Source organism: Clarias gariepinus, chromosome 11 (assembly GCF_024256425.1).
Source record: "Clarias gariepinus isolate MV-2021 ecotype Netherlands chromosome 11, CGAR_prim_01v2, whole genome shotgun sequence".
In the NCBI taxonomy this organism is placed as follows: Eukaryota; Metazoa; Chordata; class Actinopteri; order Siluriformes; family Clariidae; genus Clarias; species Clarias gariepinus.
In genome coordinates this window covers 8,936,926-8,963,140 of record NC_071110.1, presented here as the reverse complement: position 1 = coordinate 8,963,140, position 26,215 = coordinate 8,936,926, and the positions used below count along the sequence as shown (strand labels likewise).

The 26,215-nt window shown below is 42.3% G+C and overlaps 1 protein-coding gene across 1 annotated transcript in view; it reads right to left on the bottom strand.

Moving 5' to 3' along the window:
• The window catches only part of kirrel3l (kirre like nephrin family adhesion molecule 3, like), a 49,586-nt gene extending 27,992 nt beyond the window's left edge, over positions 1-21,594 (bottom strand). The window contains exon 1 of the mRNA XM_053507684.1: positions 21,139-21,594. Within this exon, the coding sequence (XP_053363659.1) occupies positions 21,139-21,178 (40 nt within the window). The 5' untranslated portion in view covers positions 21,179-21,594. The remainder of the gene's footprint in view (positions 1-21,138) is intronic.
• Positions 21,595-26,215: the final 4,621 nt, after the last annotated feature.

The following is a 26,215-nucleotide window of genomic DNA, read 5'->3' as shown; positions in this document are numbered from 1 at the left end:
CTCTCCGACTACTATCACCAGAGACTGCCCAGAAAGACAGACTCGATGGTGCGTGTGACTGTGTGTGTGGTAGTAATGTAAACTGTTGGCTGGTACTTACTCCTTTCAGTCTGCTGTAAATCAGAATATTCATCTTAGCTCTGACCTTATTCGGTGCTGTGTCGTGCCCTGTGTTTATCACGCCATGACGGTGCTAAAGAGCAGGAGTGTTCTTCGTCACCGCACGTCTTCAAACCATGCGATCACTGCCAGGCGTGAGCTGTTTTAAACACGTCACCCTTTTAAAAAATAAAGTTCAATCTACATGACTAGCTCGACGGATACAAAAACAATATTTTGCAGTGTTTCTAAAAGGCATTGGCGATGCATCCAGGAAATGACCGTCAGATGTCATGCCCTCTGATACCTTGTTATCATTGAAAAACAATAAAACACCAGTGATTTTTCCATAACAGTAACTGCACAGATCAAATAATTGATGCGTGGTTCAACAGTCAGTGTTTAAACCAACCTCTTCCATAATGCACCATAAAAAGTAGAGGGGCTTATCGCATATAATGGACACAAATTCAAATGTACATTTTAATTTGCATTAAAGGAAAGTTAAATAATTGCCATAATGACGTTATTAGTTATAGTTACGCCACCTTGTGTTAGGCTGCATCACACCACAATGTCTTTGTGTGTGTCTTGTCTTATTTGATTCTTTTTCTATCACGGCATTGTCTGTCTTGTTTTATTGCATATGCATAATAACTTTTTATCAGCTGTAGTCGGTTAAAGTGCAGTCGATCTGTATATAAAAATATCATCAACTCCGAGGATAAAGTAAAAAAAAAGAAAAGATAACGTAACATACGAGGGGCATTCAATTCGATTTCCACATGTTTAAGCCATAAAAGGAGTTCCTGGGAGGCCAGCGTTTCAGACGTGAAGCAGGCAGTCCGGACGAGGCTCCAGAAAACTTTCTACCTTGATGTTATCCAAGCCCTGTTTATATGCCACTACTGGCAATTAATGGCTGGTTCAAATACCTTAACACCCACTCCCGCTTCTCTGCCTTTTAAAAACCATGAATGCTGTTTGCAAAAAGATTTTAAGCCAGTAAGCAGCAACACACACACACACACACACATATACCACATGGCCACCCTGAGTGCTGTGAGCTCTAATGGTGTGGTTAGCCAGAGAGGCTGACCCAACCTTATATCCATTACGCTTAGCCGCCATGCTCTCAGGAGAACGCGCCTAGGCGCTGCCCACTCCTCATACTGATAATTCAACAACGTGTTAAAAAAGCAGCAAATGCTGCCCTGCAGACCCTCGCTTTCAGCTGACCCGCTCCGTCTTTCTGCCTCTGGTCTCATTTCAGTGGACAGATAGATAGAGAGTGAGATGGATGGATGTGCAGAGGGGAGGGAGAGAAAATTAAAAAAATAGCTCGCTGGAAAATAAGCAGGCTGCGCTGCCTAAAAGCGATGAATTGTGTCTCCTTTAGATAAGGCCGCTAAAGCCGAGACTGGAGAGAGAGCGAGCTCAATTTCGCACTGGGGAATTATTATCCTTTTGTTTCGCCGTGGAAGGCCCTTTTGTCTCACTCTCATTGTGGGAGTGTGTGCGTGTGCGTGTGGGCGGCCAGGTGGAGTGTGTGTTAAGCTGCGATATAAAAAAGCATTTGTTAGAGTCTTTGGTGAAGAGTGTGCTGGATCTCATAAGCAAGAGTCTTCTGTTTTCTCCAGCCGTCTAAACAAGCCACCTGTGTCTAGTTCTGCCCTTTCCCAACCTGACGCGCATCAGGACTTCCTCTTCTCCCCGCCGCTTTCTGTCCCCATCTCTCGAGTTTTATTTTTCCGGTGACTTTTTTTTTTTATCATTCTTTTCCTCTGTTATTTTATGGCTAAATTGCAAACTAACAGTTTTTTTCTGTGAACCGTAAACACACAGGAGTTTAAACCTCCTAGCCACTCTTTCTCCCTCCTCGTCTTTGTTGGTTTCCTGGCACTAATCGGGAACCTTTTCACAATCTTGCAATTCCTTCTGCACCCTTCCATCCATTTTTTTTTTCATCCTAGCCCCCTATAGTGCACTTCCACGGTCAGTTTTCTCCCCCTAAATATCTCCCAGGGCTCCTTTTACAGACTTATCTACAGTGTGACCGATTTGCCTTCTCCACGCTGTTACTTTTCTGCACTCGTCTTCTGTTTTTCAACCCTCCCCTCTTTTCGTTCTTTTTTATCTCTTTTCCCAGTTTGTCTATCTACGGCCTTGAAAATTACAGGGGACGGACTGGGACTGGCAGTCTAAGAAGAGGGACATGGAGACAGATAGAGAGAGGGGGGAGAAAAAGGAAGGGGGAAGGAAGGGATCACATGGACTAACGGACATGTGGACACGCCCACGTCACCGCTGGAGGTTTAAAGGCGTAGGACAAGAGCCTGACAGATTGAGGACTCAAACGAAGACACTTTGATGGAGCTCTAATCACCGGCCCTCAGCAGGAATGTCACCCTCGGGTTTGTGTCTGTCCGCTCTCGCTCTCCTGTCGCAACACTGTTCCAATTATGTCGTCACGCCGTCAGTCAGGCTGACCGCATCATCGTCAGGCCCTGAGGACACGAGCGCACGCTGTACACGTCTCACGTGTTGATGTTTATGAGACAGAGCAGTCAACTCAGCAACATTAAACATTACTGTAAATGGACACTAATGATGTGTTACTCTTTAATTAATTGACATCATTAGTGTTTACACTTGCTGTGATGTAAGAGCAATAAAACGCTTGCTGTTATTGAAAAATGACCAACTATAAAAGGATTACAGTAACCTATCCGCCCCCCTCCACCACATCATACCACCCCATCATTTATTATTTTCCTATCACAGCATGACACAGAGTGTGTTCTTTCATTAAATAACTGCTCTTGTTTGTGTCGTGCTCATGCGCCATGTTAGTGTGTAATTCCCCATGAGTCACGCCAACAGTTCGATGATATTCCTCTGAGGCTCACGTCTATCCTCTCATCTACTTTTGTACCGGAGCAGTTTCTCTTGCAGCTCAAGGAATCCCAGCGCAATAAATAAAAAAATATATGAGACATGTGAGGGGGCTGGGGGGGAACGGGAGGAAAAGACTGTCTGTACACATCAGCAAGCTGTCTTGACATGATGTTGATTGAGTCCATCTTGTCATTCTGTGCCCCCCCCCTCTCTCTCTCTCTCTCTCTCTCTCTATCGTTCTCTCTTTCTCTACATGGTGAGAGTCTCTCAGTATGATTTACAGCGCTTTTAGATCATTAGCTCGGTGCGCTGTTTGCGTAAACGTGCCTGCCCTATGATCCAAAACCCGGAGCAGCGTCTACTTTTCCGCCGTGAGACGGATGCCGCGCGCTGCGGAGTGAAAAAAAAACAAAACAAATGAATAAAGGAAATGAAGGGGAAAAATATAAATAAATGAATAAGCTCGAGGCTTCGTGTCTGTACCCGATCCGTTCCTCGGGTGGAGACATCAGGGTAAACAACGGGCGAGGAAAAATACGCAGCACGATAAATAAGACAAGGCGATTAAAAATCCATAAAGACAATAGAATGAGCGCGGTATAGCGGAGTTCTCTACTGCGCCCGACTCGATCTTGCTTCTACTTAAAGGCATAGCGAATAAACACGATATGAGAATATGCAGCTTACACAAAGGCACTGGAACTTCAGGTTCAATACCCTGAGGTGTCAATTAATTTAGTCTAGGGATTTGTGGCCTATGCTTTCTAATTGAGCCCAGTAGAAACCCCAGTGGGTCTCCTCAACTGAAAAAAAGTGTTTTTTACAATTAATCATTTACTTTTTTGCCTTGGTTAATTATAATAATAATAATGATAATAATAATAATACTATTTGTTATTATTGTTATTATTATATCAGGCCACAGTTATATATAATAATAATAATAATAATAATAATATTTAAGTAATTGTTGTAAATGTACACATCTCATTACTCCATTCAAGACATGATATGCATCTGCTGTTGTTTTTTAAAGAGTAAGACTCTAGTTGTGAGTTTGATCGTGTGTGTGTGTGTGTGTGTGTGCCACGTAGCGTCTTTGAGAATAAAGAAGTACAAGTTCAATGAGACATAAAGATGCTTAAAGTGTGTTTCCAGCAGGTTTTACAGTTAATGTGGACTTTTTTCTCTTCTTGTTTTAAATGTATTTCATATTTTCCTCTATGCCGTAAAATGTAAAATAAGTGAAATAAAAAACTAAAAGAGAACTTTTATTTGTCCCTCATTAGAAAACAAAGCATTCAGCATACAGACAGCCGACAGTAAAACAATCCAGAAAGTATCCTTGTTGGTCCCTTTTTTTTTTGTCCTTTTAACAACGTCCTTCAGACCACCTCTTTTGGAGGCACCTTGAATCCCAATCGAGCCGCATCAAATCAAATCAACGAAAGACCGTCTCAGATGGTGAGCGGTCTCCGTCGGCTGCTAAAAGGCTGACGCGCGAGTCTGGGCATCGTTTAAGCAGACCCAGATTAATCAATGCTTGTGGTTTTCTTTGTCTACCACAATGTCTGCTTTTTTTTCTCTTCCCTCAAAGTGGGTTTGTGTGCGATGAGTACGGGGATAAGTGTTTTAATTAAAATAATAATAATACAGTGGAACCTCTGATTGCAAGTGTTCCGCAAGACGAGCAAATATTTGTAATAAATCTGACTTGGAAAACGAACAAGTCTTGGTTTACGAGTACCGAGTATCATGTATCACGCATGCGCTTCTTGTTTTGACGCTGAGCGTCACGTGATCACAACTGAGCCAATGGTTTTTCTCTCTCTTGCACTGTGGAATTGTGGATAATCGTCTCCCCTGCTGGGTCTTAGTGCCCGTCTGTCACTGGTATAATCAACATCCGTGCACGCGTGTACTGTTTAACTATAACATTGTGACCACGTGTGTGTGCATAAAACATATTTTATTTTGTGTTTGTATATGTGTGTACAGCGCGCATGTAAAGCAAGAGCAAGTCTCGTTAGAGAGGTTAAAAATCCATTTTCTTCCGCTTTGTCGTTTTGTGTGTGCGTACGCATAATTTGACACTGTGCCCCTTCACACAAACACTCTCTCTCTCGCCTTTATATTTGGAAAATTTTGCTTTGATTTACGAGTGTTTTGGAATACAAGCCCGCTTCCGGAACGAATTATGCTCCTAATCCAAGGTTCCACTGTAGTAATATTATTATTATTATTATTATTATTATTATTAAGTTTACTTATTTATGTCTATTTTTTTATGTAAAATGTACTTTAAATGATCTGTTGAAAAAAAGAAAAAAAAATAATAATGGAAAAATTACACACACAGTCTGATTTGTGTTCTCCCTGAAATGCTATTAAGTTAGTGTTGATTAGAAAAGGTGTGTAATTACACTGAAACGTAGAATCAGAGGGGTTTTTTTTCTCCAGAATGAACATTTCCTCTTTGATTAATGAACAAATGATTAATGAAAGAACTAATTAATCGATTAATTATTAAGCATGCGGTCCAGAGAAGAGGAAATAAAGGATAAAAGAAAGTGGAAGCAGCATTGTCGGGGAAAGCATTAAGGTCCGAATATGATCATGTTCTGTTTGTTTCTTTTTTTGTCATCGGGTTGTCAGGTGGAGGCGATACACCGCGTAAATGTCAGGTTGTGAACTCTGCTTTGACTACCATATGGCTCGCAGGTGTCCGAAGAAAAACAAGTCGATCCTTATGCTAAGCGCAAGCTGAAAAATTTGTGGCGCTGATGCAAATCTTTAATGCACGCACTCAATCTTCACCCACTCTCTGTCACTCAACATCCTCCCTTCACACTTCATGTCGAAGCATGACACTTGTTACTCTTTGCTAGCACGTGATAAGGCCCGCGTGTGGCGTGCTACCCAGCCCCTTCTGACGTATGAAACATGGCTCGTGCCAGAAACTATGATGTACTGTTGCATTTTTTTTTTTTTTTTGCAGTAGAGTTTGACCTTTTTTTCCCTCTCCTGATATTAATCGTTGCAGTGCCAGAAAACACGCATGATCTATTTCTCCCTCAGGATCTCCATGAACTTTCAGGCACTGCTGCATCCTCACTACATCTTTACTTACTGTAGCAATGTTTTTTTTTTTTGTCTTTCCTTCGGCATTCTCCTGCACAACAACTCTGTTCCTGCCTTTTGTCGCCTTCCCTCTCCCCCCATGCACACTTCCGCTCTGGGATTCATCTTCGCCCACAGTTATTTTATGATCCGTGCTGGAGTTTATGGCCGCCTTTACAAAAAAAAATGCGATGCTGCATCCCTGGAGAAACCCCCCGACTCGAGCTTAGGAGAAGCTGCTCCGTGATATCCACCGTTATATATCTCAGTGGTTTGGCTGTGACATTATTAGCAGAGTCTGTGACCAACGAGAAGAGCCGGAGAGCTTTGGAGAAAATCTCCAGGGGCTTTCGGAAAAGCCAGAGAAGAGGAAGATGAAGAAGGAGAGACTAGGGGGGAAAAATGGATGGAGAAGGAGCCTTGAGGCTGTGAGGCAGGATTGTTTTCGGCTAATGTGATGGAAAGGATTCTCTTTGTCAGTCTCTCTCTTGTGCATAGCCCCTCAACCCCCCCCCCCCCTGCCATCCCGTCCTCTTTTCTCTATCTTCCTGTTGACTGGTTCTGTGTTGTGTGTTGGCAGCGTGGAATTGCACAGTTTTTCAGTGCACATGGGGTGAAAAGACCTTTGTCCTTCCAGTTGGCTTGGCCCATTGACTGCTTTTCTTGGACATATGGTTCCTGTGTGTCGGTTTCAGCCCGTCCCTGCGCAAGAATGCTGTGGGAGGGACGTCTGACTCCCACCATTCCAAACTCCCTATTTAACACCTCGGCCTGCTTGTGCTTTTGATGAAGTTAAACACTTCGTTGGGAGTCTTTTTAGTGACTCTCTTTCGCCACCAGCTTTGACAGTTAACGGACCATAATGTAGATAATGGACACTCCGGGTGTGGGTGTGTGTGTGTTATAGAAAAATGCTAAGATGTTTTTCTAACACAACCCACACATTAATATCCATTATGAAATATGATTTCCTGATACAATCTCTCTTCCACACCCATGGCCCTCCCATCTCTCTTTATCTCCTTCTTTATCAAAAAAAAACAACAACATATTTTCTGTACAACATACATGTTCTCTCCTCCATCTCGTCCTTATTGATGCATCTTTTTTAGCATTGTCTCACACACCCACGCTGTTTAGTCGGACAGAGGCTTAGGCAGCGGTAATAGATGGATGCTGGGCAGTGAAGCCTGTATCTCTGATGCCCAGGCTCCTGCTGGAGTGTCTCAGCATGTCTCGCTGTGATAAGCCTTTTAATTAAGTGTCTAACAAGGACGTCTAGGGGTATCCGTCGAGGGGACACGGTCGGCCGTGTATGAACCCATTAACTAGAGGGAAGGAAGGTTTCAGAGAGAGCGAGAGAGAGCGGGAGACAAGAGAGTGTCTTTAATACTCCCTTGGTTATTTTGTATGAAAAAGAGAAAAATAAGAACTAACTCGACATCTCCGGTTTTTCAGATGAGAAAAAAAACAACTTAATTTTCACATCTCGCTTGGTTTCTTACGCTGATAAACAGGTGACACGGGAAGGTCTCTTATACCATCAGATGCCACTATTGATCATTAGACAGAGCGGCTGGACAACTTGGAGATTGCCTGCCTACGGCTCAATGCCGATCCAATACTGGTTTCACAGGATATGGGGTTTGAATCTGAGGAAGTCCAGATCAATCTGTATAGATTGGTAATGAAAAAAGTCCCTCTTTGCTTATCTACTCTACTTCGCTGTGTGGAAGAGAAGGAATAGATAGGGTTAGGGGGTATCTCCAAAACACAGAAGGAGGGAGATAGAAGAGGGCGAAGTGGCACAGGAGAGACCGAACAGGAGAAAATGTGCTTTCCTGTCTTTCTTCTGTGATGCAATCTGTTCTGCCTGCACTTGTCCCAGTTGTCTGCTGAATCCCAAAAGCAGTCTTGCCGTCTCCATCTTAAAATCCTCCAATCTTCTTCGAAGGAATTAAACCTTAATTAAAACCAACTCCATAAGCCTTTCTCTTTCCAGGGGGTAAGTCCTGAAATCAGCTTAGAACAATCAATGGGACGGAGACAGACGAGAAAAGAGGAGGGAGAAAGAGAAAGAGAAAACTAACAGCAACAAGAAGAAAGAAGGAAAACACACAGGACTTTGCATCTACTTCTAAAGAATGGTGGTCAGAGGCTCGGCTTGACCTCTTGACCTGGAGCTTCTTGCAAGATTAAGCAGCCAACAAAGCTTCTCGAGTGAGAAAACATGGCGGGTGAACAATGGCTGTCAGGCGTGAAGCATATTGGATTTTAATTAAGAGTCTAGAGAACACGTTGGATCCATGTTGAAAAAGGCCGTGGGACCCGGAGGAGCCCTAGTTCTTCTAGCACTTGACCATCCAGTGCAGCTCTTTGCCATTTCCCTCCTCTTTCTTTTCAATTTCTGTGTGCTTTTCTTATCCTTTCACACTCTTCCCTCGCCTTTATTTCTCAGAGCCTCAAACAAGAAGTAAAAAAAAGAAAGAAAAAAAAAAAACTGTGTGCCTGTCCACTCTTTCACATGTGCCTGGTGAGAATGGCAAACAGAGACTTCTCTCCCAGCTCCTCAGAGAGTTATCTGTCAACCCCCTTCCTCTTTTTTTCTTTCTTGGGTTATTACTTTCTCACTCTCTTCGTCCGTTACAAGTTACAAGGCGCCAACGAGCAAGAACGATAAGGTTAAAATTGACTAAAAAATGGGTGCGTGATTATGTGATACCAGACAAACTGAATTATCTCAATTTCGAACGCAGTCTTGGGATGAAAGAACGGATGAGAGAGGGAGAAATAACTATTTGTCAGCAACTCTGCCAGCAAAGAGGCGCCTTGTGCCAACGTGGAGAGGAAAAGACTAGCGTTAATTTAATTGCCTCTAAAGCCGTCTATTTTTCTGGAATACTGGAGCGAGTGAGTAATTTGCTGGAAAGATTGCTAGATCTGTAAACTCTTAGTGGGCTGGGTTGTTTAAGTCTTGCTCTTATTGGTCCATTCTTGTTTTGTGTCTTTACCCACACGCGCAGCTAGATGTAGCTAACAGTGTTAATGGTGAAAGCTAATAAGCAGCAAGCATTCGAGAGTGTTAGCATAACGGGGAGAGCCAAAAAAAATAAAATACCCCCCCCAAAAAAAAAAAAAAAAAAAAACACACACTGACACATATACTGGAATACCAAGCGCCTGGTCAGAGACAGGTCATCGTCACCTCTACAGGCAAGAAAAGCAAGTCGTTAATTGGTGTGAAAACACACACCGACTTGTGTAATGGGCATTTGAGGAGGCTGGATCTTGTTAACACAATACAGTAGATCATGGTGAGGTGAAGAAGACAGGGACAGAAGGAATGAGGAAAATGGTGTGTGTGAGAGAATATAGAGAGAGAAAGAGGTCTTGTTTGGCGAGGATAGACTCAGTTCAGCACTAGCGTTACTTTGTCCCCTGCCTAGCTCCGAGGAACAGTTAATGGACCTTTCCTCTCCCACTGCTGTGTAAAACTGGCGGCAATGCCATCATCAAAGCCAGAGGAGACGCATTAATGTCCACAGTTACAGGAACAAACTTTGACCCCACAGGACATTGCATTTGACCGGTGTGTTTTTTTTTTTTAAACACGCGGCATGAGGAGCGCGTATAATTATGAAAAAAATTCCCTCCTCTCGCAATCCCCCTCCTGAGTCAAATCTGCTCCTCTTTTACACTTAAGTGAACTCGTTAATAACATTAGCAAAACAAAGGCGGCTTTGCGCCAGGCTGCCACATCGGAGTCCCACAGAAGAGCCGATTTTTACCCGAACTCTTAGAAAACCAAGTGCACAATGCATCTCTTTCGCATTCATTTCATGCTGAAATTAGAAGAGTATGAAGAGCTAATCAGCAATTGCATTGGATTCGTGACCCTCCCTCTGGCTTGGATGAAAGGGGCTCCAGGGCTTCTCGATTGCAAACTGAAGCCTTCCTAAGTAGCCTGTGATTGAGTAGAACTGTTAAGGGATCATCTATCACTACTCTAAGCTAGCATAAGGGAAAGAAAATGGACACGTGACACACCCGAGAGGACCCCCCACAAGCACATAAAAGCGATATTAAATTAACACTGGCGTAGTTCAATTACGTTAGATTTACACTGGAGTACATTACGCCAGCAGTTTTATTGTGTACACTCAAGCCTATAGACAGTAATCTTTTTTTTTTCCAGTGATGTAATCTTCAAGGATTGATTGTACGATAGACCGAGATCCACAGCGAACATGCACGCCACTCCTTAAGGCGTCGCTTTCATACAAGCTAAACAAAATGTTTTTTCTATTTATTTCTGCCCTTGTTTTTTTTAGGGGTTGCTCATAAATCAGTTCTTTGTATCCTCTCAGCATGCTAACTGAAGTCATGCGAAAGCCGAGGCTGCTAGCTTCGGGCTAGTGTGACGGAGGGGAGCATCTCTCTGCCGCTGTTAGTGCCACTTCAGGACTAATGCAGAGATAGCAGGGTGTCTGTCTGTTTTTCTGTCGGTTTTTCTGTCTATCTGGCTACCGCTGAGATAGTACAATTCCACCATTTCTCCCCAACCTCGCCAGTTTGCTGCGGCAGGTTTCTACACTGCGCTGTGTCTGTTGGTGGTCAAAGAGCAAAGCGAGTCTCCTAAGGTGAGATGTGAGTGAAGTAGTCACATCTTACTTGTGCTTTCCTATCTTTTCCCCACTGCCTCAGAAAGCAGATGTTTTACTTTGGTTTCTTTCAGTCGCTTCTTCCGCATGTTCGCGTTCCCAATCTGTGACCGTCTGTTTATATATACATACATATGTCTAATTATGCTGTCTGTCTTATGTAATTTGCGCCTGGATAAATGGTTTTCTGCTGGAGACCCTTTCCTCCTCCGCCTCTCTTGCTTCCACATAACAAATTAGAAGAACAATGGCTGCAAATGGGCTACTGCATCAAACCGGAAGACGGATAAGTGATGGGCGCTCACAGAGGGTCGAGCTCTCATCCCTTCTCCCCCCCGCTGTCAGCAACTTCTTGCGCGGATAAAGAAACTTCTAGAGTGCTCAATCGCGTGATCTTCAAAAGCGCTTTTATCCAAACTCCACGCATCGCCTGATTGTGTCTGTTTTTTGTGCGTGCCTTCTTGTCATCGTGCTAATCAAGCAACTTCTCTTGCTCTTTCTCTCCGCTTTATTTCCATCCCTCTTGCTCTGCCTTCCCACTTCTTTCCACTCTCTAATCTCTGTCATTACGTCTGAGTGACAGGTACTCCATGGTAGCACCCACTGCAAGACTGAGCTCGAGGACAGAACATCGAGAGTAAACATCTGACATCCTGTGTAGCAGGGCTGAGGTAGCTGAGTGTGTGTGTGTTTGTGTGTGTATGTGCATGCTTGCTTCCATTTCCTTCCTAAGGATCAGCAGGGGTGGATGCTTCAGTTGCCATAAGATCCACACTGAAAGTTCTCGGTATCCTGCTGAAAGGAGACTTCTGGGAAATCTCAGTAGAGTTTCTGGCATGCATTCAGACAACATCTCAGAGTCCCTAGATCAAATTCGGGCACCCACTCATTCCTTCTCGCCTTTCCACACAGCTGGCACCCCAGAAGAACCTGCCTGTCCATGGTTACTCAATTTTTCGCCATGTTTCCCTTACTGCGTTCACCGCAAGGTGCTGAAACGTTCCACCCTGTTGTCCCTCTCCTATTTCAACTGGTGTCTACCACAAAGGCTCAGACACTGTTCTTCCCCTTTCACCAAAAGAGAACACAAATGCTGGGGTTGCTTCACTTTGGTACAAGGGTATCCATTACCTTCTGCGCTAAGCCGCTGGAAGTTAATCTCTTTGAGCCTCCTTTTTAGTCTGCGATGGCACACTACTCTTTCAGGCTCCAAAGCCTCCTGTATCTTTTTGCTAAGTGCATTTTGTTTTTGTTCTCTTTCTTCCTGCCTTTGCTGTCTTTCCTTTGTTGACTTCTTTCTCAGTTTTGTTGAAATGGCTTGGCTGGTAGAAAATTTGATACTCCACCACACACATACACAGACATTATCCTTTCACCATTTTTCATATCTCCGCAGTGTTCAATATGATTACCATGTTTGGACTAAGAGTCAGCTGGGCTTGATCGATGAGCTTTGACTGACACACCTTTCCTTCCAGCCTTCCAAATCTGGCTCAGAGAAATAAAGAAAAAGAAAAGAGCAGAAAGAAACTAGACATTATGGACCCTTTCCCTGGCCTGAAATCCAGCTGTGTGACAACAAAAAAGAGGACCTGTTAACCTCTGCCCAACAAAGCGGCCTCATCCAGCGTTTGTCTCCAGTTCCATGTGTTATGCTTAACGGTTAAATCACTGCAATAATATTTGCGCTCACATTCCACCCAAGCCTTCAGGGTGTAGAGCTCTTGCTTTGTAAAGAGAGAGGGACTTGAGACGATGATAATGAGGTTCTTCTCCTCTCAGTCTAAGAGTCATTCAGCGCCTTGGTGACTCGTGAAAAAAGGTCTAGGATGTTTTCACTGTCGGCCGAAAAAGATACTCAACAGTCAAGGACAAGGCCGAATTGTACGAGCTGATCTGAGAGGGTGCTAAAAAGTTCGAAGCTGCAATATTTGAGCACAATCAACACGTCAAACTTAATATTTTGTGTTTCCTTTGTTTGTCTGAGTCGTATGAAGGCTTGCGACACTCTGCAATTGTTAACGAGGCAGCCAAGCTTTGACTAATCACTCTGTAAAGGGCACATTGCCGTAGCCATGGGAAACATGCGTCTTAGCTTAGCCCCGTGTGCTTGCATCGCATTGAAGCCAAAACAATCACTCAGAGCCAGTCATCTGTGCATGATTCACGTATGAATATTCATCGATGACTACAGTTTCAGCCGGTAATAAACCAATGGTGTTTCGGTTCTATGGAAACATGACAGCCTCCGCTGATGGAGTAGCTTTATTTAATAGTTAAGTTATGGCTATATAAACAGTGGTTTTCTTTAAGAGTTGAATATCCTACTCACATGGTTTTATCTTTAATACCGGGTTCAAAGGCTGCGACCGAAAAATTATATACACACACAGAAGACAAATTTTCTGTGTCCCCACAACAGATATGAAACTCTTGTCTTGTCTTGATTGTGAAACAGAAAACCGGTATATAGCCCTGCCATATTTACACTGTAATGAAATAAAATGCACCCCCCCCCCCCCCCTGTGGGCTGGGGTGTAAATCAAAAAGCAAACACTCTCTGCATTGGATGCAAATTTTGGGAGATAACTTTGTCCAAACTCTTATGCTTGCGTATTTTACTCTCCATCTTATCTCTTTACCTGTTAAACAAAGGGTGATTAAGTCAAGACTTTTGATTGTGCCCAGTTGAAGAAGCAGTTATAGGAATAAGAATTCATTTCTCTATATAATCCCTTGCTACACTAATGCACTTATTCTAGCATTTCACTAGCTTGAATACCATCAAGGTAAAAAGTATTCTCAGTACACCACAGCCAAGATCGCGCTGCTCTTTTTACGTCTGAAATGCTGGCCCCCCAGGAACTCCGTTAATGGCCAAAATATGTGAAAATGGCTTTAAGCGAGGTCAGGACTGTACAAGGATGTTGCAATTACTCTTAGAGATATTATAGAAAATATTTTGCAGAGCTTTACTATTACTTTTACACTATTTACAAAAAATATATATTTTTATTAGTGCAGAAATGTTTAGTATTTCTCCAAACTCTAAAATATTTAACCAAATCGAGGAACAATCCGGGCAAGCTTAGCCATGACTTCTGTTCACATTTAAATCAGAATATCTCTAATTACCGGTGGAGCAAACCTCTAATCTCAGTCTAACCCAGAACACACTAAACTAATCTTTCTTCTGAGTGTCTTGGCTTTGGGAACAGAAGGATCAAGATTCTAAGAAGTCTGCTTTTTATGAACCACCAGGACATCATGGAGGAACAAACTCTCCATTTTTATCAAGCTGAATACTGAGCCAGAATGACATAATTGCCCTGGACTTGAATAAGGAACTGAGCACAATTCGGCTTTGTCTCTCTGCCTGAGCGCCAGGAAGGGAGGATGTACGAGAATGGAGACAAGACCAGAGGATTTGAAAAAAAAAAGGATGGAAGACAGGAAATCCAAGTTCCTGTGGTTCAACTGGACTTAGCCGTTAGCCACGTGTCCTACAGTCACCAGTAGCTATTAACCCAAGAGCCTCTGCAAACAATGCCAGGCTCTTTATCTCTGAGGCTCTGCTTGGGTCAACTGATTAGCTTCCTGTCTAATTGTCTTGCTCTCCATTTATTTCCAGCAGTGACCCCCTGTATGCATAGTGCTGGTGGTAGTGGAGGTGGTGGTGGTGGTGGAGTCGACAAACATGGACTCTCTGAGTTCATTATCTTACTTTGACGAGTAATACAACAATGGAATGCAGTTTGTCCTTCCTATCGTGCGCTTTTGTTGTAATGTCCGCTGTACTGTATGTGCTAGCACCGTTATCTAAACGTTAAGTCAGGCTAACAAGAGCCTGGAATAACAGTAGGGGAGTGGATAAATGATTCTGGAGCATCTGCTCCACAGGGGGTTAGGAAATACTCAGAGGAGAGCTGTTTCCTGACACTGGGAATCTCATCTCCTGTGCATGTCCGCGTATGCTAAATGAGACATAACATGAAGTAGGTTTGACTGCGGGCTTCAACACGTCCGCTTGCCCCAAATTAGATCCTTTCCTCTCCGTTTATCGTCACTGTTGTTGGAAGGAGATAAGAGGGCTTTATTTCCAACATGCCAAAATAAGAACGGAGCTGATCTCTTCATATCTGGAGTAGAACAGAGAGCGCAGAATCGAATGCATGAAATATATATATACACCCTATATAGTGTGGAGGCAAATCAGTAAAGGGTTTAGATCTGTAAGCAGGGTATATGTGTCCATCATGTCTGGTGGATGGTGAGCCAATCAATGTAGGCCAAAGCGCATCCATGTCTCGGGCATGTACGGATCTCCTAAATAATGCATTAAGAATTCTGCTACATCGGCGCTATCGTAGGACCTGCATGTCATGATAACTCACACACACATAATCGTCCTTCGATTTCCTCCCCTTAATTCGTCTGGCTCTCTCAGGTGATTGGGAGCGAAGTACAGGAAACATAGAGCATAGAGAAAGTGACAGATTCCACGGTGTCTTTCATTACACATGCTATTGTCCATCACAATAAGCACCACACACATGCACACACCCACACCTAAATCCCTTCATAGAGACTAAAAACATGCATGTGGCTCCCTAGCCAAGCTGCCACGAAGCCATGGGGGTGTTGTCTTCATCAGGAGAAAAAGGAGGAGGAATGAGTGGGATTAAACCTTCACTCAGCCTGACAAAATATACATTGTGGCTCAAAAGCCTGCATTCTCTTCAATTCTTTAGGTTTGAGATTCAGGATGTCTTTGGAACTAACCACAGGAGATGAAATAGAACTTTTTCTTTTTTTTTCTCACGTACACAGGACAACATGGAGATCATAAGATCCTACAGCGTTTGTTTGTTCGTTTGCTTATGAGCCACACTGTATGTTTATTCGAGCATGTTTGAGTGGACATTTTTTCATCTGTCATAACCTAATGCCAATATGATGTTCTCGTACAGCTAATAAGAGCACGTAGACCAAATCTGAGCAGAGAGCAGGAAAAGGGAGTAGAAGTGCTGGATGAGATCTCTCTTTACAGTTCCACGGTTCTTAAGTGGGTGGTGACAGGGATGGGCAGGAAGAGGAAAGATCTGTGTGATCTCCATGCACTTCCTTTGAACTTAACCCCTCTGAGACACATTTCTAACTTAAGGTTCCAAAAAAAAAAAAAAAATGTCCAAGATAACTCGGAATACTGGGTAGAATTCCACCAGGATTGGAGAGGGACATTCCGAGAAAGAAACTTCTTGATGCTTTGGTGGGGGCATACATATGAATTTTTGCCATGGAGGCAGTGTGTGTGAACAGCTTGTTTTTCTCCAAGCCTCTGTCATGTTCTGCCTCACTCCCTGCTAGTTCGAGTTCTAAGCTCCAGCGCTGTCACTTACTCCCCCAAGTGTGTGTGCATGTGTGTGTGTGTGTGTGTGTGTGTGTGTGTGCCGCGCTTGCATATGCAAGTAGAAAGAAGAAAGTGGAGTGTAGGAGCTCGGCTTTGTGTTTGTATGTAAGTGTGAGAAACTAAGAACTCCAGGCATTAGTGTACGCCTTGGTGTGTGTCCATTAGCGGGGATTGCGCGGCGTGGTGAGTCAACAGCGTGATAGCTGTCACCTACGCACAGTAAGGAACGCGGCACTGTGTAGATGTCAGGTGAGATGAGTAGTGGCCATCTGGGAGCGTGTGAGAACCTCAGCGCTCCTCCTAGAGCAGCTGCTGCCAGTCTGTCAGCGAACACTGTCGGTCTGCTACCAGCTTGCGCGCACACACACACACACATGGTGTCATTTGCCTGGAAAACCACATGTGAGATGCAAGTGCACTTTTGTTCATTGTTTTTTTTTTCTTTCTTTCTTTTATGCACTTTGTCACGCTGGGTTTTTACAGAAAGCGAATGAGCAGGTACTGCTTGTAAACATCTTCATCACTGGTACTTTGCTTCATCTAAATTCTATTTGTCAGTTTGGTCAGGCAGGCTTTTTATTAACATTCCCCGCTAATATTTTTTTTGTGTTGCCTCGCAGTCTGTCGGCGCACATCCTGATTTCACATTTAAATTTAATTACAGCCTCCATCCGTGTCAATACTCTGCTCTCATTTATCAAAAAGACACTGAGAGATGGAGAGAAAGTGCAGCTTAACAGCCAGTAAACATTTGTTTTTTTCTGTGTTTTTCCCTTTTCTTTTTTCATATTCATTTACCAGAGCGTTGGCCGAAAGCATTTTAATTGGTTGCACTTTTGGGAGTGATTGAGGGGATTTGAAGCCTTTATCTCGAGTCGAATCAATGCCGCCGTTAATAATACGGCCGATGAATAAAACATTTGGTTTGGAAAGGTAGGGAAACAAACGCATGAGGCAGGAACAAAAAAATAAAGCTCTGCAAAGATTGATGTGTCCTAAACCATCTTATTCTTAGGGGTGTGAACATCAGCCGGTATTCAATCTTATGGTTCCAGAAGAATCGGGTGTGATTGATTCACTTAATTTACAGTCTAAACAAGTAAAAACAGCATACAGACCGGTGACGTCCTGCTCAGACACCTGATTAAACCTGCTCGTGAGCTTTCTGCCGTAATTCCTCATACCTCATACTCGCCAAATATTTTCAAAGGGAAAGTAGCGAGCGCATGGTCAAAGGCGGTTTCCTCAGGGGGTTTTCAACACACTCTTGTCGAGTTTTTTTTGGTGGCACAAAGGGACTCAGGGTGAGCATGTGTGAAACAGAATTCTCAACACAATTGTAGCCTTCACTTTACGAACTTAATTTCTTTCAAACTTTGTGCAGTTGTATTGCATCATCATCATTATCATGTTATTATTATCATATATTCATGTGTGATGCAAATGTCAAAACCTTTTTATAAATGTTATAAATGCTCTTTGATAGTTTATTGTTCTTTACATCCACAGTAACAAGTGCTCTGAAAGTTTACTCCCAGTTTGCATCTGTGGTGTTCGATGCATCGGACAATTAGCTATATTCAAATCACAGCAGTGCCTAATGGCCTCGAACAGCATACGTACATAGTACACCCAGTTTGCTTTGCTAATCTGCTCACAAAGCCTAGTACATAAAAAGTAAAAATCAATAACCAGAGTGATGGCATAACTCTTAGACGCCAACAGGTGGGAAATTGCAGTACAAGGCACATGAGTGATAACAACATTAACACTATATGACATATGAGACAAAACTAAGGAAAACCTTACTAAGTGACACCAGACGCTAATTTGAATATTCATACCATTAGTTCTTTGCATAAAAAAATGGGTTACAAACAAAACATGTGCTCTTTCTACTGGTTGCTTTATTATTATAATCAATCTAAAACTTTAATTTAAAAAGAAAGCACAAAGGAAATTTCCTGTTGCTGGAACGTGACTTGGTGGGTGATGCACAGGCGTTGGTGGGGATCGGTCATTGTTAGTGGTGCACATTTGGGTTGATGATTGTTCAATAAGCAATGATTGGTAGTTGCTTTACAGTGGTAAATAATGATTGATTAGTAAGTGGTGGTGATGATTGGTCACTCACAGTGGTAATTAAATGTTGGTGATAATTGGTTGCAAAGCAGTGATTAGGGATTGGTTTATAAGCAGCGTTGATTAATGCCTAGTGGTTGCTAGGCAGTGGTTATCAGTGATTGGGTGCTAAGCATTGGGAAAGCTGACCAGTCATTGGTTAGTGAGCAGTAAAGATCTGTGGTTGCCAAGCAGTGATTAGTGATTGGTCGGTAAGTAGCGCTGATTAGTGATTGGTGGTTGCTAGGCAATATTGATCACAGATTGGTCGCTAAGCAGTGCTGAAAAGTTAATGATCGCGCTAATCAGTGATTAACCACTAATCTGTGGTAATCAGTGATTGGTGATTGCTAAATAATTGTGTTCAATGATTAGCTCTTAAGCGGTGATGTCAGGATTTGCTGATCAGTGATTGGTGGTTGCTGGACAGTGGTGATCAGTGATTGGTCGGTAAGAAGCAGTTATCAGTGATTGGTCGGTAAGAAGCAGTTAAAAGTAATTAGTCGCTAAAACGTGGTGATCAGTGATTGGTCATTAAGAAGTGGTGATCAGTGATTGGTCATTAAAAAGTGGTGATCAGTGATTGGTGGGTAAGAAGTGCTGATCAGTGATTGGTGGTTGCTGGACAGTGGTGATCAGTGGTTGGTCGGTAAGAAGTGGTGAACAGTGATTGGTTGTTTAGAAGTGGTGATCAGTGATTGGTTGTTTAGAAGTGGTGATCAGTGATTGGTCGTTAAGAAGTGGTGATCAGTGATTGGTGGTTGCTGGGCAGTTTCGATCAATGATTGGTTGCTAACCTCTACTGATCATTGATTGGTGGTTGCTCAACCAGTGCTGATCAGTGATTGGTCGTTAAAAAGTGGTGATCAGTGATTGGTGGGTAAGAAGTGCTGATCAGTGATTGGTGGTTGCTGGACAGTGGTGATCAGTGGTTGGTCGGTAAGAAGTGGTGAACAGTGATTGGTCGTTAGGAAGTGGTGATCAGTGATTGGTCGTTAAGAAGTGGTGATCAGTGATTGGTTGTTTAGAAGTGGTGATCAGTGATTGGTCGTTAAGAAGTGGTGATCAGTGATTGGTGGTTGCTGGGCAGTTTCGATCAATGATTGGTTGCTAACCTCTGGTGATCAGTGATTGGTCGTTAAGAAGTGGTGATCAGTGATTCGTCGTTAAAAAGTGGTGATCAGTGATTGGTCGGTAAGAAATGCTGATCAGTGATTGGCAGTTGCTGGGCAGTTCCGATCAATGATTGGTTGCTAACCTCTGCTGATCATTGATTGGTGGTTGCTCAACCAGTGCTGATCAGTGATTGGTTGTTACTGGGCTCGCGCTTGCCTGTTGCCCACTGGTCAGGAACCTGCGCTCGCTCTCTCTCTGAACCCACACACGCAGCAGCAGCTGTTAAGGGGAACTATTGCGCTGAGACAAGCACAGAAAAGTACTTAACATCTGCTCAAAAAGTCTGTCAGTTCGTTGCAATGTAGGTACTTTCTGCTGATAAAGTCGTTAAAAGTCGGCGAAGAGTAAAGCGCACGAGTTAAACTCTTCGACAGTTAAAGAAAGTCTTTTCAGATGAAGTCACCCTGCCCTGTTACCCCAGATCTATTAACTCAAACAATGAATTAATCAATATTCCACTTTAATAATCCGAATTAAAAAAAAAAAAAAGTCATTTCCCTTTTCTCTCCCTTAGGATGTCGCCCTGAATACACTGAGAAGTGTGCCACCTCCACTCCCGCACTTACTGCTCAATATTTATTTAATGTCGCTGCATTATTCCGTTTGAAAGAGATACTGTATTATCCATTCCTGGCAATGCTTATGAAATTATGAAGACCCGCGTGCCTCTCTCTCTCTCTCTCTCTCTCTCTCTCTCTGTCCTTTACGCGGCACTGTGCGCGAATAAAAACCCTCCGGCGTTAAGTTTAAACGCGCTTTATTTCCTCCGTGGATACATTTTATATATAATCTACATTTTGCTCCGAGTTCCCGCTCTGTCAGTCTCTGCAATACTGGGACACAGATGCGAGGATGTTAAATGAACAGCCTGAGGGCTCTAAAGTTTATCATGACCTAAATGATCTGTTCGGTTTGTGCACTGTAACTCGGTGAGAGCTCGTTTGTTAAGCACACACACACACACACACACACCTATCTATCTATCTATCTATCTATCTATCTATCTAGATAAATCCTCCACTGCAGTGGCACACGTGTGATGTCTAAGCTTCACTATCTTATAAGCAGTTTGAAAACACACGCACCACACACACACACACACACACAAGCCGCCTATTCACCATCTAATCCAAATGAATAAAATACCCAACAACGCACTAAGCAAAGTTTTTTTTTTTTCCTTTTTCAGTCACACCATTCATTCATTCACTCGGAACCCATTAATAACGTGGACTACACACACTCTACACTACACTACACCACACACACACATCACATTACAATAACCAGACATGAAAATGCGCGCACAACTCGCTCGCATCTTCACTGTCGTTTTTTTCCTGATTTAAATACTTCGAAATAAACCAAGGATGATATATAAAGCTAAAATAAAGGGTGCAAGGTCTCTGTCCAGTACAAGAACTGGGAAAAAAAAAACACACACACATTGCTGTAACCAGTGCTGGTGTTACTGGTTTGACGCAGCGCGTCCAGGGAAGTCAGGGAGAAAGACAGAGAGACAGAGAGAGGAAAAGCAAGCGAGTGAATCATATGATCCATGATACAGTGTGAGCAGTAGGGAGAGGAGAGTAAAAAAATAAAAATAAAATAATAATAATAATAATAATAATAAAGAAACCCCCGAGCTCTTACCGGCTCCTAAAAGGATAAGAGCGATGCAGAACTGCAGCATCTTGCTTCAGTCTTCGTGCGCTGGTTTCAAAGCTGCGCGCTCTCGACGCACCGGTGCCGATGGCTAAAATCTTCCTGCACCACCTCTCCAAAGGGGGACCAAACACCAAAGAGTTCACTCAAAACCAACAGCCGTTTACACCGTCCTCAGTGTCTCTGCGATGGTCCGAGAGATGTCCCCCAGAATCCCGGGTTCGGATCAGTGTTGTCCGTCTCCTGTCCAACTTTCTGCCCGGACGCTTTGTCTGAATTTCGCACGAAATCTCCTAAAATCTCCGTTTCTTTTAAATTTCTTTCTTTTATTCCGAGTCAGCTCGGTTCATCTATGCGCTGGATTGTCCATTCAGGAGTGTGTGTGTGTGTGTGTGCGTGTGTGTCTCTTGGCTGTGCCGATGCTGAATGAAGCTCCGCTCTCTTCTCCTCCGCAGCTGAACGCGTTTCAGCACCAGCCTCTGCTGAAAGCACCACTCGTATCCATCCACACCCCCTCCGTATCCTCCTCCTCCTCCTCCTGCTCCCCCCGCGCCTGTGCGCGACATCACACTCCTCTCTCACACTCCCCTACGAGCTCACAGACACCTCTGTTTTGCTCTGGACTCCTCTCACTCGCTGAAATGTTTCACACGCGTGTGCACTCTTTACACAGCTGGACATGTTCTCACACTCCTGTGCGCACTTTCACACTCCTTCCATGTGCTTGGACAGCCAGCAATCATCTTTTGTGGGTGCTTTCTTTCATCCTTTCCCCACTGTTTAGAGAGCTCCAAGAGATGCTCCTATGGACTGAAAAAAAATAATAATTTATCAATATTTAATAGCAATTAATGACAATATTTGCAGGCGACGGATAATTTATTGTATAAATAAGTACAAGACAATAAATTATTGTGTCTGGAGGTTGCATGTTCCCCCTGTGCTTGGTGGGTTTCCTCCGGGTGCTCCAGTTTCCTCCCATTCATCCATGCAGATTAGGCTAATGGGCATTCGAAATGAATAAATCTGTCCAAGGTGTACCCCGCCCCATGCCCTATGTCTCCTGCGATGTGCTTCATGCCCCCTACGACCATGTACAGGATAAAACAGTATAGACAAGTCAGAATTTAGTAATGAAGAAGAGTTAGTGCAAACTAATTAAATCGAATTAAATATATTTACATGCCAAAACCTTGTTTTATTAAAATATCAATATGTAAAACAACCACAAGGCCACAATCCTGTTTGTGAGCGTGTGCTTTTGGAGCAATCTCAGCCGTCTCTGTACAACACACTCGCTCATACGTTTTAACCCCCACTTTATACATACTTTCTAAAATTTTCTTAAGTTTTTAAGCTCCTTCGCTCCTCTGTGCATGTTTTAACATTCAAGCATCTCAGCTTTCATCCTCCTATGAGCTCTCAAAGAACACCCATGTTGTGCTCTTTCGCCTCCTTCACACATCCTTTAGAGCCTCTCATGCTACATACTGTATACTCACATTTGTCTCATCACTATGGTCTCTCATTCTGCTCTTTTTTTTTGCTCTCTTTTAGACAGCTCTATATGCTCCTTCACTCTACAAATTGTCCTTACACTCCTCAGCATGGGGCATGTTTTAGACTCCACACACATCTGTCTGATCCTCTACACTCTGAGGACTATGCAATATCAAGCTCGATACACTTTCGTAGATGCTTTTATGCCACTCTGTGCTCTCAGACTTGTTTTTTTTTTTGGTTTCGCCTATGAATCGGTCATAGGGTATGTTTTGGCTTCGGTTCTATCCTTCTTCCCAGGCATAAATAATAAATGATATTTCTTGTTTGGGAACTAGAACACCCACTCATGCACACTCCAGTGGGCTGCAGCCCCTAAGGACCTGTGATTAGTTAAAGAAGAAGAAAAGGAAAAGGGCGGGTGGTTGGGGTGAGGCCTAAGATGCTTTAACGCTAGAACAGTAGGGGGTGCTTGGTTAAACACTGAAATCCCTAGTGTTGAATTAACACCTCCAGTGCTCCAGCTGAACACAAATGAATACTGTAGTGCTATTTAACACTAGGGAGTTTCCTGGAGTCAGCGTAAATGTTGTGGGAAGAAAATAGACAGAGCAGATTTAAGTAAAAAAGGAAAGGTTTTATTTTTCTTAAAATAGACTTAACTTATTTGTGGAATATATCTAAACAAAGGTTGCATTGCATATGTTTTATGGTATTACATATTATGCAATTCTGAAAAACTATTATTTATGTCTTTCCATAAAAAAAATTATGATAAGACATTTTTAATTGTTTTGTACATTCCTAAGGATATGCATATTGAATTCCTTTGCACTTTAAACATGGGCATTGTTGAAATCTTTGTCAGATCAATAGACAATGATTCATTGACCGGGAAAGTGTAGTCATTTCTCATATGAAACATGTACGATTTTAAAAAATTAACTGTGATTTTTTTATTTTTATATAAAGTGGAAATTCTTTTAAACTTGATAGACAGGTAAATAAAAAATACATACATAAATAAATAAGTAAATACCTATAATCCGGAAATCCGATTATGTAATCGAGATAAAAATGTAATCCATCACTACTCGGTCTAGCTGGTTTCTAAAACCCACTAGGTGATTAAAATTATCAAACGCGTGATTGTGTACTAAATACATTTAAATGCCTTGCATTAACTGTTTGGTCCTGAACAGTGATGTCCCTTTATCTGCTCTGTCTGTTGTTGATTGCAATCAGTGGTGTGATAGAAGATCAATGAAGTTCACCCAGGTGTGAAACACATCACCGCTGTGGCAGGTGGCTTGGATATTAAAACACACGATGAAGCTTTTGGGTACAAGCACTGAATCCCAAATGAATTATGACTCTCTACATTACATAGGTAAGGAAATAACAGCTTGTACACCCTATGAAGTGCACTATATCCCCAGTAGGGGGCTATTTGGGCTTGATCCAAGCACTTGTCAAATTGTTTGCTCGCAGCAACCTGCCAATCTTAGATATTGTGGGTCTCTATAGAGTAAAGTGGTAAGTCATTTTCGCCAAGACCATTTCTCCTTTATCGTCGAGGTTGGAAATTTATTATTGATGGGACTCTAGTTGTTCAGCATGGTGTTGTCTCAGCGTGATAATGAATCAAAAATTATGTGAAGAAGGCTAGTAGGGCAACACAACCATCATTTATTATTGGAGGCAGGTGGTTTCCTGCTTCTGGAGGGAGGTGGAGGGGGATATGACCAGCACAGGAGAAAGAGAGTAGCATGGAAAGAAGATAAGAGATGTGCAGAGGTATTGACAACTACAGTTTATTCAAACCTATTTTTGATTGTTTGGCGCAGTGATATCGAAGACATGCAGTATAAAGGCTATGCATTTCTACTTTTAAAGGTAAAATTCACCCAGTGGGGAAAGAAAACATCAAAATGGGAAAAAAAGAAATGCAAAAATTTAAAGTAAAAGGCACACCACTTCATCTGATAGTGGTTACTTTTACTTCATGCCAACTTTATCTGAATGAACTTTGTCCTGCGGATTCATGAGCCGCGGTCTTGTGAGCCAAAAGAAACTAAGTGGGCGGGACTGTGGTTTCTTTGGTAAGTAAAAAAAAAACTATGTATTAAATAGCATTTATACCAGACTTTTGCTTGTAAAGTTTTCTTAACCTTGCTTGGTTCACATTTTAAAAAATGATAAAGAAAAATACTTAGTTCATCCACTACCATAATTTTTTCTGTGTAAAAAAAAAAAATCCATTTTTGTGTTTCTTTTTTTTTTCTTTCTCTGCATGCTAGACCTTTCTTGTTAGCATCACTACCACCATTAGATTTGAAGAAATATTATTTTTTAGTAAATGAAGAGAAGGGTGAGAAGAGGAGGAAAATGGGATACCTGCTTTGATAAAATGGAATAAAAAAGATGGATAATGTGATGAGAAAAAGACAGGAGGACAATGGGATGCCACTAATGTAGGTAAATGAAAGAGAAAAAGATATCAGCCCTACGCTGGGGGAAAAGGAAATGAAAATGTTGGGGCATCTGTAGTCGAGGAAAAGAAGAGAAAGGAGGATTATGGAGTACTAGAGCTAGAGGTGTTAAAGAGGATGAGGAAGACAGAAGAGAAGAAAAGAATGAGTTTGTGAATACACCTGTAGAAATAGAAGAGTAGAGAAAAGCTGATGATGGGAAAAGACGATGATGGTGGACTTGGTGATACTCGAAGAGACAAGAGAGGACTGGATGATTGGGTGAATGAAAATAGACTGTATATTGGAAAAAGAGGAGAGAAATACTGTAAGTGATGGAGCATATATATTAGAAGACAAGAAGTAGAGAGGAGGATTATGGGAAATGGGGAAGCTGTAATTGGAAATTGACTAATAGGTTGTTCGAGGCTTTTTGGAGAACATGATACAATTAAACCTTTTCAATTAATATTTTAAAAATGTGGTCTATCACTCAAAAAAAAAATACAAAAAGTAAATCTCAAGCCTATCCTGGGATCAATGGAGGATAGGGGAAAACCAACTGGTCCAGCTCATGGCACACAAACACACATATTTACAACAATTTATAATTTAGCAAAGACAATCCACCAATTGGTATGTTTTTGGTAAGAGGGTAAAGGGGCCAAAACTGTCGAAAAAGGATAATGTGATGGACACGTTGGAGACAGGGGAAAGACAACAGAAGAAGGTGACTAAGCGCTAAATTGCAAGAGGAGAACAGGATGATTGGAGATCTATATTGGAAAAAGAGAAGACCTGATAGAAGGTTAGGGTTCATGCAGTGTAAAATGGTCTACAAATATCAGAGCTCCACACTAACCTTCTCAGTAAATATTGGACTTAGGTGGTATTGGAAAAGTAAACAAAAAATGTCTTTTTATTGGTTGGATGGACCGAGTTACCAGCGTATTAGTTACAACATGATAATATCTAACATCCCTACTTAACATTATTATTTCACAATGAAGATTTGTAAACAACCAGCTAAATAAAGCATCTGATTAGTATCGCTTATGACCTATAAGAAGTTATATAAGGTAATATTCCTTTTT